This window comes from Cebus imitator, unplaced genomic scaffold, assembly GCF_001604975.1.
Source record: "Cebus imitator isolate Cc_AM_T3 unplaced genomic scaffold, Cebus_imitator-1.0 Scaffold14, whole genome shotgun sequence".
NCBI classification, from domain to species: Eukaryota; Metazoa; Chordata; class Mammalia; order Primates; family Cebidae; genus Cebus; species Cebus imitator.
In genome coordinates, this window is record NW_016107329.1 from 11153275 (window position 1) to 11165056 (window position 11782).

Below are 11782 nucleotides of genomic sequence, written 5' to 3' on the forward strand. Positions count from 1 at the left end.
AGTGAGTTTTCCTTTTATTTTTTAACTAAACAAGCCCATGTTAGCAATACCCGGGCTGCCCCCAGGATGGCGTGAGCCCATCACAATGCTCCCCGTGACAGGGACCCCCCCACCAAGGACTCAGGGGCGGAATCCCACAGCATCCCGTGTCTGCCCCATGTGATGCATGCTATGACATCACTGCACACATAAAAATCATGGACATACTTCAGAAACTTTAAAATAGCCATGCCTTGGCCTGTAACTATTTGTAGGAAATTAACCTAGAGAAACAATCAGATGTGAGATGACGATTTGCCTGTGTGTTTTTTGCCACAGTATTTGTGACAGTCAAGAATCACTAGAAACCCTGATTAAATTTTGAAACACACAACCCAGGAAATATTTACCCAGCTATTTAAAATCATGTAGAAGGGTAGCATCATGAAGAAACGTTTGGGTGAAAAATTTGTTACACGCAATATACATTGCTCTTATAATTCTGTATAAAAGGGCATCAGATGGATAAAGAAAAGACCTCTGGGTGATGCTGTTAAAGTATATTGTATTTTTATTTTCTATATTTTCCAAAGTGAACACAATGATTTTGTACTCAGAAAAAAATACATATTACTTGTTTTATGCATCAAAAGGTAATGGTCACTTGTGTGTCAGAACTTTAGATGATGGCGTAAATATTTCCCGGGCCAGCAGTCCTGCCAGATTTTATCCCCAAAAGAACATCTCCGAAGTGTCCTTAATCACTGATTCTGCGTTTATGGTTTATGTTAATGTGAATTCCAGACTTCCTTGCTGGGTAAAGCCATAAAAAAGACAGAAGTCCAACAGCTCCTCCTGTTCCTTCCTCTCCTGCCCCTCCCCACCCTGTCCCCACTTCAGAAGTCAGTTGTTCAGTCGTCCATGTGGGGACCGGGCCCTGCTGGCTGCTGGGACACAGGGACCTGCTCACACGTCATACTGGCCCCCGAGAGGGAGGTGCTAGCAGCTGCAGCTGCCCTCCTGTCACCGCACGGAAGCCATCACCTACACAGGTGCCATGTCACCTCCGCTGCGGCGTGAGCCCTGGGTGGGCAGGAGCCACTGGCCTTGCTCAGCGCTGTGCCCCGGAGCGGGCCCCGGTTGCCCGGAATCGAGGGTTCGTTTCCAGATTTCCCTCAGCGGGTCTGGGGCCACGGCTCCAGAGCAGCCCTGACATGCTGGTGTTACACCCGGGGCTCTCCCAGCTCACCATGAGCTTCTGGACTTCCTCACACAGCCCCGTTCCAGTCTCCACCCTTCCTTATTCCCCTCTCAAGACACGGAGTGAGGCTGTGCAGAAAACACCTGTGCCTGCCCTCATGTGGCCGGGGCCACTGCCCCTCCGCAGCCCGACTCCCCTAGCCTTGGGGGTTGGCTCTGGGAGCTGTGCCCTGCCTGCTGCAGCTCCCATTTCTTAACTCTGTTTGTGGCTGATGATCCGGAATGGTCGCTATGAGGATATTCGGTATCCAGGTGTTGCGTTACCTTCCGCCTCCCTCCTGGGGCGCCTCTGGTTCCTGGGAGAGAGGCCGAGGCAGGATGGAAAGAAGCCTGTCCCTTGGGAGACACGGCTTGGGAACTCACCTAGGTGTGCTGGGTCTGCCTGTCGGGATTCTCCGGTCCCGGATGCTGGCACCACAGGTCTGCGCCTTGGTGCCTCTGTGTGGCCTGAAGCAAGTTGCTGAACCTCTCTGTGCTTATTCTATAAAATACCAAAAACGGTGCCATCTCCCAGCTCTCCGTGAAGATCACTAGTTCACAGCATGGCGGGTGCTGTGGCGGGTGCCTAGGGCTCTCACACCAGGCACAGTGGTCACAGTTGTTCTTCAGACAAGTATTAAATGATTTTTATGGAAAAATGGTATCATTTGTGCTATAATTTAAGACAGAATAAAGACTTCATAGAGCTAGAGAGAGAGCGTTTAACGAATCAACTCCTGAAACTGTGGGTGCTGGCAGTCCGAAATCTGCAGGCGGTGGGGCAGCCAGGGCTGGGGAGAGCTGGACTGTATGCGGGCCGTCTGGGGCACAGCACCTCCTCCTCAGGGAGCCTCCTCTTTCTCTCAAGGCCCTTGATGGATTGGATAAGCCCCGCCCACGTTATGTCACGCAGTGTACTCAAAGTCTACTGATGTAAGTGCCAATCCCATCTACACATACCTTCACAGAGACAGCTAACCTAGCATTTGACCCAAAATCTGGGCACGGCGGCCCAGCCATGTTGACAAATAGTAAAGCCAACGATCACAGAGACCAAGGGTCTCCACCCTGGTGCCCTACGTGACATGGTGCCAGCTAGAGGATGTCGGCCGGGCAGAGCGGATGGCACAGCGTTGAGGAAAGAGGCTGATGGCATGTGTGGAATGCCCGAGTGTGACGAGGGAGATGAGAGAGGCAGGAGAGGTGAGAGGGTGTGGCCCTTTCTTTTCGTCTTGCTCTTAAGCCGCAGCAGATTTCAGCACTGGCTCTTAAGGTGTGGACCAGCACATTCAACATCCCAGGGAATTTTGCTAGACATGCACATTCTCGGGCCCCACCCCAGACCTCCTGGATCAGCAAGGAGCCATCAGAATACAGCTGTGTGGGTTTAACAAGCCCTTGGGAGATCTCGATGCAGCCCAAGGCTGGGCAGGCTGGAGGGCACCTGCGTGCCAGGAGAGCGGCCAGAGGGGAGGGCAGGTGCCCAGAGGGAGTGTGTGGGCTGTGTGGGCTGGGGACTAGGAAGGGTGTTGTGTCTTAGACTAGTGGAAAGGGCAGGGCCTGCATTTCAGGACCCTTCTGTCTGGACAGGCTTTCCCTGAAGCTGGAGGCGGCAAGTTGGTGTGGGGGTGGGGGAGAGGGCGTGGCGAAGCTTCCCTGAACTGACAGGGAATGAGCTAGGAGACCTTCTGAGGCACGTTTTGCAGACCATGGGTAGGCAGGAGGTAGCAACTGTGCAGCTGCAGGCACAGTGGGGTTGTTTCAGCACTGGGCAGCCCAGGGGAGACTTGTCCACTCCCTGAGGCCTTTCCACAGTCCTCACTTCACTGGGCTCCAAAGAGATTCTGTGGAACCTAGTGAAACAGCTGATACTCAATACGTTTCTCATGTTTAAAAAAGCAGTCATTTCTTACAGATTTACTCAATACTTTCTGTCTGTGCTTATTATACCTTTTATTCTGTAATTATTCATTTTTTTACTCTTATTTCCAGATCTGTCCAGCCTATGCAGACCTGCGGGCACTATAAGGCACTACTGTGTCACCTTCATCTTTTTATCACTTTGCCTCACTCTGTTCCTGAATGGTCACCACCCTGGAATGTCCAGGCGCACATGTGCCACTAGACAACGGGATGTTGGGGCACACACATGCTGCTGGGTGCTGGAATGGTGCACACATGCTCTGCTGGACACTGGGATGCTGGTGCATGTGCACATGTTATTGGCATGAGCTGTAGTTTGAACCTCAGCCATTTGATGCTTGAATTCCCAAACCATTCATGAAAATGGGTACTTCTTTCTGCTAGGATTTTCTCTCTCTCTCTCTCTCTCTTTTAACTGATTGTGGGGAAGGGTCTGGTCACATTGTCCAGGCTCAAACTTCTGGGCCCAAATGATCCTTCCACCTCTGCCTCTGCCTCTGCCTCTGCCTCTGCCTCTGCCTCTGGAGTAGCTGGCAATATGGGCCTGAAATACTGTTTCTTTAAGGAAGGGCATGTTACCTATTATTCCAAACCACCGGTGTTGGGCAAGGAGAGGTCAGAGTTTCTTGCACATGGCCTTGTAGTGGCGGCCATGGCCCTGCATAGAATCTGCAGGTGGCAGCCAGGACGCTACGGGTGTCGAGTGCACATTGTGGCCTGGTGCCAACCATGGCGAGGGCGGGGAGCCCCGTGCCTGCCGCGCGCACTTCCCTCACCCGGTCCTGCGTCCTTGGGCAGGCGATGCTCCTGCCTGGAGGGGCCGGTCCACCTTCGGTCAGCCACGGACCCACGCATGGAGTCAGCGACCCAGGGACCCACTTACCTGGGCGCGGCGCGGGTGGCATGCGGCCACACGGAGGGGGCGCGCTAGGCTGCTGCGGCCTCTGCAGCTTCTGCACCTGCCACGGGGCGGCCAGAGGTAAAGGGAGGCGCGGTCAGGTGCTGCCCGGCGAGGCAGCTGCGCTTGCTCGGTTGTCCACGCGCGTCCGCGCGGCTGCTCCATAACTGGAAGGCATGGGGACGCGGAATGGGGCGAGAGCGCGGGGGCGCGGGGACTTGCGCGGCATGCGCGGGGCTCCCAGGGGACCTCGGCTGTGACACTCGGAGCCCCCAGGTGACCTCGGCGGTGGCAGAAATTTCTAGGTGACCTGTGTGACTGACACGCGGGGCTCCCAGGTGACCTCCGCGGTAACACGCGTGGCTCCCAGGTGACCTGCAGTGGTTGCTCTCCGGGGCGGGCGCGCGCCGCTTCCGCTTCCGCCGAGCCGCCCCCTGCCCCCCGCAGCGCAGCGCGCGCCCCCCTCCCGGTGGCTCGAACCAATCCCGGGAAGGGAGGCGACGGCTCGAGGCCGGGAAGCGCCACCGCGACCCCTCCCCGCCTCCGCTGCGCCCCCTCCCAAATCCGCGAGGAGGATCGTTTGTGCTGCGTCGGAGGATGAGGTTTTGGCTGCGGACTGAAGAGATGGCCCTGGAAGAAATGGTGCAGAGACTAAACGCGGTTTCGAGGCACACGGGTAGGAGGGGCTGCGGCCTCAGTGATGAGCTTCAGCTTGACAGCAGGGGCTGCATTGTAGGGAAACGCGTCTGGTGTTCTAAGCCACCCTCGTGTTCCCTGTAGCAGCCAGCTGTGGTATGGGGGCACTGGTGGGTAGCCGGTGTGCTTCCAGGGGCTGTCGGCGATTGCATGCTGCCCGGGAGGGTTAAAATGACTGCGCACTGGTGACTCGGGCTCTCTCGGGGACGCTGGGTCTGCATGCGGAGCCATTTGTGTGTCTGAAATCTGCCCATGCACCTGCCTGTACTCAGCGCTGGCCATGGACATGGAGAACGCACAATGCTTGCGAACTGAGAACCATCTGAGCCAAGGGCTTTCACAGCTTGGGGTCTCACAGCCAGAGGCAGGGATGGTGAAGCCGCTGGAAGCTCATTTTGAGGAGGAAAAAATCTGGACGAATCGAGTGGTTCTTTTCTTCATTAAATGCAATTTAAACCTCAGACAAATGTTTCAGACGGTGTGGGTAAAGAGTGGACTCGCGTCACTGGACGTTCATTTTCAGTATTAATCAAAATATTACTTCAAATAAGCTTTGAAGAGCAGTTCAGATAGATTCTTTAAGACGTAAGCAGAGACTGGGCTGACAGCTTGCCTCTGGCCATGGCTTTTAGGCAGTGACATCTGAGTTCTCACCCTCCGTTATGCAGAAGGAAGAGGCATCCTTAATAGTTTTCCTTAAAATGAAGAGGGAATAATGATATATCCTTAAATCAGCCAGCAAATGTTTTGTCTGACGTTGCCATATGTTATGTTCTATATGCCATTACTAGTTGTCTAACTAGGTCTTGCCTGGAAGATTAAAATGTCAGTTACTTGGTTTGGGTGTGGTTCTATCTCTTTCTCTACCCACCCTGATGGATTTTGAAAGCAAACCAATGAATAAATCAGCATAAGTACCATTGTATGGGATGGTCTAATCAAGCTGTTTTTAATGTGAGTTTTTGGGATCAAAGCTGCTGGATTTTTTGTATCTGGGTCGAAAGAAAACAAAACCATTTCCATGACGTCTGCTCCCTGATTTTTAGAGAATCAGCTCTCTTTTTCTGAAGTTTGAGTGGAGCTTTTCCGTGCAGGGTTTGCAGGGTCTGAGTACAGCGAAGGGCTGTGTGGATGCCAGGTTCACAGGGAGGCTTCCAATCGGCTGGGGGGGGGGGGCGGAGAAAGCGCCCTCTGTGTGCCTCTGCGTGTGGCTCGGTGTCAGAATCACAGAGTGGGACTGCTCCAGAGAGTGATGTCATTCCGTAGGTTTTTAGGGATTGGGGTTTCTTCATGAGCTCCGAGAGACACCTGCGCATTCTTAATTGTAAAAAGGCTATCTCAGAAGAGCAGCAGTGACACCAGCCAGTCCCTGAATGTCATGGAGCCGGGTGCTCGGTGTGGGCCATCGTCTCCTCAGGAGCAGGCAGTGAGATGTGCATCCTCCCACACATCAGCATTACCGGTAATCGCATGCTTCACCAGGACTTTCAAATCCTGCTTACCAAATAGCCACCGTTAGGAGCACCCCACAGTGTTTAGTTAGGGAGGGTGAGCCTGCATCATACCCCACTTACCACCCACTAATGCTGGCCTCTTCCTTTAGTGCAAACCCATTTTTTGCTGATGCTGTGTGTGAGGTACCACTGAACGGGGGCAGCTTATGAGGCTGAGGGGCTGTAAAGCCATCACACGGTGGATAAATTGTGCGGCATCGACATGATGCTGCCGCAGAGTGTAGGGGTGTGGTGCACGTTCTCTGGTAGGGCTATAGGTCAAGGTTAACCTGATCCCCACCATGGGTTTAAATTCCAAGCACTTCCTCAGGAGAATTCCCCACCGGCAGAAGGACACCGTTCAGCTCGAGGTCACAGAGCTGCTTCTCCCTCTAGGGTCATGCTAGGGCCCATGCCAGGTAAGAGCTGATGACAGCAGTGGCATCTGGCATAGGTCCTCAGGGCAGGGGCGGGGCTGGGTCACAACCGAGGGTTTGCAATACAGCGGCTGGCCTTAGAGCAGCTGCCTCATTCAGCTTCACCCTCTGCAGATTCGCCCCCAGCCCACAGGCATTTTATCTTTGCTGCTGCTCAGGTCATGCTGCTGCAGTGTTTTAGTTACAGATGTATGCCTTTCTTCTGTCACCTAGAGCCTTCATTATCCAGGCTAATCTGCATGTGAAGCAGGATAATGTGTGCCGGCCATATGGTCTGGGAATCTGTATCCCTTGACCTTGAGAATTGACATTTTATGTACTCTTCTGGACCTGCTCTTCAGTAACAAGGCCGGGGCACCTTCCCCTGAACCAAAGGGCTCATTTTCACCTGTTCAGGTTTTCACTTTGGATTATTAGCCATTGGTGAAAAGGTAGAAGACATTTGAAGGAGCAATGCAATGGATCTAGTTGATTTAAGTATTCGATGAACACAGAACAGTGGTCCTCTAACGAGATCATATATCTGCATCACCTGGAGAGCTTGTTAAAGCACAGGCTGCTGGGCCCACCCTCACAGTTTCTGACTCAGGAAGTCTGGGGCAGGGTCTGCGAACTGACATTTTTAAGTTCTTGATGAAGATAGTGCTAGTCCAGGAATCAAACTTGGAGAACTGCTGTAGTAGAAGTGTCTTTAAATCTAGCCCTGCCTTTTCCATTAGTTGACCTAATACTAACTCTTGTCATGACAGATTATGATAGATGGATAATGCATGGATGGATGGGTGATGGGTGGGTGGATGAATGTAGGGGTGGATGAGTAGATGTGTGGGTGGGTGGATGAATGGATGATGATAGATGGATGAATATGTGGGTGGATGGATGGATGGATGGGTAAATGAGTTGGTAGATGGATGAGTGGATGGATGGATATAAGGTAGATGGAGGGGTAGTTGGATGGGTGTATAGATGGATGGATGACTGGAGGGATGGATGGGTGGGTAGATGGATAGATGGAGAGATGGATGCATAGATGAATAGATGCACGGATGGATGACTGGATGTATGGATAGGTGGGCAATGGTTTGATGGATGGATAGATGGGTGGGTGGATGCATAGATGAATGGGTGGATGAATGGGTAGATGGGTGGGTGGATAGATGGGTAGCTGGATGGATGTGTGGGTGGATGAGTAGTTGTGTGGGTGGGTGAATGGATGGATAGATGGATGGGTGGGTGGATGGATGGATGGATGAGTGGATGAATGGATGTAAGGTAGATGGATGGATGAGTGGGTAGATGGGTATGTGGATAGATGAATGGGTGGGTGGGTGGATGGATGGATGAATGGGTGGGTGGTAGGTGGGTGGGTGGTTGGATGGATAAGTGAATGTATGGATGGATGGGTGATGATGGGTAGGTGGGTAGGTGGGTGGGTGGGTGGGTAGATGGATGAGTGGGTGGATAGATAGGATGCCTGGATGGATGGGTGGATGGGTGGGTGGGTGGATGGGTGGATGCATAGATGAGTAGATGCATGGATGGATGGGTAGATGGATAGGTGGGTGGGTGGATAAATAAGTGGATGTATGGATTGATGGATGACCAGATGGATGGATGATGATGGATGGGTGGGTGGGTGGATGGATAGATGACTGGATGAATGGATGGGTAGGTAGATGGAGGGATGGATGGATGTGTAGGTGGATGTATGGATGAATGGGTTCAGTGGGTGAGTGGATGGACAGATGGGTGGATGAGTGGGTGGATGGAAGGTGGATGGATGGAGGAGTGGATAGATGGAAAGTGAGTGGATGGATGGATGAGTGGATGTATGTATGGATGGATGGATGAGTGAATACATGGACAGAAGGTGAGTGGGTGGATGGGTGAATGAGTGAATGGGAGGATGTAAGGATAGATGAAGTTCCATACAAGACAGCAAAAATGTGAGGTATATCATATTGTAAAATTTAAATGCCCCCAATGAGGACTAAACTTGTAGGATTTACACATTGAACGAGCACATCACTGGTTTGCCTCAGAACAAGAGTGCCAGGGGTGCTGCCAAGCCCATCTGGCCCTGCTGGCATCCTCTAACTCAGGCTCACTATAATCCAAGAACTAATTTCAGCTAATATTTTGGCTGCTAACTCAGCCACCTTTTTTGGTTGGGGAGGAGTTTGTTCTCATATCATTATCATGGCAATATCTGAGTAGTAAGTGTTCATCTTTCTGAAAGCTTCCTTTAAAGAAACATGAGCATCACACCATGTTCTCTGTGCTAGATTAACTAGCCAGGGGAGGTGAGACTTGGTGGCTGGTCTGTGGCTGAGCTCTTTGAAGCACTCGTAAGGATAAGAAGAGATTGTGGAAAGCATCAGGATGCATTCCAACGTGGAACACAGACGATGGGCTGAAGTCGGAAAATGTGCAGACCTGGTCTGTGAAGTTTTTTGTAACAGAAACAGCTGTTGTTGGATAGAAGGGAGAGGCTGTGAAGAAACTGAACACCCCAAAAATACGTGCCAAGTGGCCCATGCAGGAAAGACGCGGCCATAGGTGTCTCCTCTTCCAAGGGATATTCACTCTTCTGTTTTCTTTTTCCTAAAACAAACAAACAAACAAAAAACCCTGTCCAGTTATGTGCCTGCTAATTTTTACCATCGTAATGGAGCTCGGGGCCTGCGCTCAGGTCAGCTTGGTTCCGCCTGGCAGAGGCGTCAGGCTCAGCGGTGCCATCAGCGTGTCAGGCCTATGGCGGCTCCACTAGCCCATTGTCTGTGTTCCACCTTGGAATGCGTCCTGATGCTTTCCACAATCTCTTCTTATCCTTACGAGCACGCCAGCTTCTGCCCCATTTTGCAGATGTGGAAATCGAGTTTCCTGTCATAGCTGCAAGGCTAGTCAGTGGCAGAGCTGGCTTTCCACCAAACCGCAAAGCCACCATTTTGCCGTTGTCCTGGCATACAACTGTTCAACTCCTCAGACTCTCCCGAGTGCCCCTGTGTGCTGGCAGCCCCTCACCAGTGGCCAGCAATGTAATGAACCATGCCTACGTAAAGAAGCTTGCACAGAAACCTGAAAGGACTAGGCTCAGGGAGCTGCTGAAGGCTGAGTGCGTGGAGGCTCCTGGAGGGTGGCGCCCTGGATGGGCTTGGAGGTGTCACGCTGTCCCCCGTGCCTCGCCCTGTGCCTCTTTTCATCTGTATCCTTTGTGATGTCCTTCATATTAAACCACAAAATGTAACCAAGTGCTTCCCCAAGTTCTGTGAGCTGCTCCAGCAAATTAACCAAGCCCAAGGAGGGGGTCATGGGAACCCTGATGCACAGCCGGCTGGGCAGAAGCACAGGTCACAACTGGGGCCGGTGATTGGCATGGGAAGTGGGAGGCTTCTTGAGGGTCTGAGCCCTCACCCTGCAGGCCTGACGCTGTTTCCAGGTAGATGGCGTTGGAATTGAACTGGGTTGTCTACTTGGCATCTCCTGGAGAATTGATTGGTTGCCTGTGGTGGGGAGAGACCCCACATGCTTCCTGGTGTCTGGGGGCCATGGACATCTGTGTTGACTGTTGCAGGGTCACGGCAGCAGAGGAAAACAGCTTATTTCCCTTAGTCATGAAGCCTCCAAGTTGCCCCAAGCTTGTGAGAAGCTCACCTGAAGCAAAATTGTGTTGATCAATTTTGGAAAAGGGAAAGTAGGAAGTAAAATTGCTTAGCTCTCTGATACTCCTGCCCAGCAAACCCTCAAGATCAGCATCTCCATGGCATCTGCCTGCCATGGCGTGAGGCCCTCCTCTCTCGTGGCCATGTGACACACAGCTGGGAATGGCCCGTGGCAGTGTTTGTATTATTGGGTTGGGAAGCCCTCGGGGTGTGCGAGGCTGGTGCATCCCTGAAACAGCAGGAGATGGACTGAGACCAGGGCCTGGGTCTCCTGGGGCTCGGTGACACAGTGCGGCGGGCTGGTGCTTAAACAACACTGTTCATCTTCAAACAGTCCTGGAGGCTGGGCGTCCAAGGTCAAGACGTCACAGGGCCGATTCCTCCTGGGCCTCACTCCTTGGCGTGTAGACATAGTTTCTCCATGTGTCCTCACATGGTTGCCCCTGTGTGCGTGTCTGTGTCCTCATCTTCTCTTCTTATAAGGACACCAGTCCTGTCGGGCTAGGGTACACCCTAGGGACCTCATTTTAATGAACTGTGTGAAGCTCCTGTCTCCAAAGGCAGTCACACTCTGAGGTGCTAGGGGTCAGGATGTCAACATACGAGTCAGCCCGTGGCAGGCAGACACGTGTGGGCTACCGTACCTGGGTGGTGGGTGGTGTGGGCGATGGGGTTCTGGGTGCGCGGTGGAGACCAAGCTGATGGAACTGGACGTGGGCATCGAGTAAAGGAAGAGTGGGGTGCGGCCCTCCCTGAGCGAAAGCTGTCTGCCGCCTCTGTCCTTACTCTCTTCCTGGAAGGGGCCTTTGGCCTCTGCGATGGGCTGAGGGACACAGCAGCTTCGGGGGATGAGGGGCTTCCCAGGAGCACCACACAGGCACAGCCGTCCAGCACCCCGCTCGCAGGTCTTTGAGGAGAAGCTGGGGGGGAGGGGGGCGCGCCCAGGGCGCGGGGGGCGCGCGTGTCTGTGTGGAACAGAAAGGTGACGTGGAGTGGAGGAGCTCTCGGTGGAGTAGGCGCGGCGCCCCGGCACAAAGCCGCCTGCTCCTCAGCACGCCCCGCGGTTTCCGACGGACGCCTCAGCCCCTCTCCCGCCTCTGCCTCCCGCCTCAGTGACTGGGGTCTCCTCAAGGAGCCGCGATTTCTTTCTCCATTTTCTAAACGTCTTGAGGCGCTTTCGGAAGAAAACCATGTGACTGAGTGAGGCGGACGCCTGAGCGGGCTGCTGACATTTCGGAACGTGAGATTTCCGCCTCTCATTAGATAGGCGTGACGATAAAGCACGGAAACATTTTTAAAAACAATTTGCTTCCGTGGGCTGTGGTGTTAGAGATCCTGTCAGTCAGGATTCAGGCGCGGGATTTAGAGATTCCGAGAGGACGGGGGCCCGTGGGGAGACGGATTCCGGGAGGACGGGGGCCCGCGGGGAGACGGAGGTTCCGGGAGGACGGGGGC

The 11782-nt window shown here is 53.3% G+C and overlaps 1 protein-coding gene across 4 annotated transcripts in view; it reads left to right on the forward strand.

Annotated features, from left to right (window-relative positions):
• Positions 1-11782, forward strand: part of MCF2L (MCF.2 cell line derived transforming sequence like) — a 212943-nt gene that overhangs the window by 68212 nt on the left and 132949 nt on the right. The window contains exon 1 of one of the 4 annotated variants that reach the window (XM_017502520.2): positions 4491-4715. The exons of 2 other annotated variants lie outside the window; for them this stretch is intronic. In XM_017502520.2, the coding sequence (XP_017358009.1) occupies positions 4637-4715 (79 nt within the window). In that variant the 5' untranslated portion in view covers positions 4491-4636. Of the gene's footprint in view, positions 1-4490; positions 4716-11782 lie in introns of those variants that run through there. One more of the 4 variants, XM_017502546.2, reaches the window with a different exon arrangement.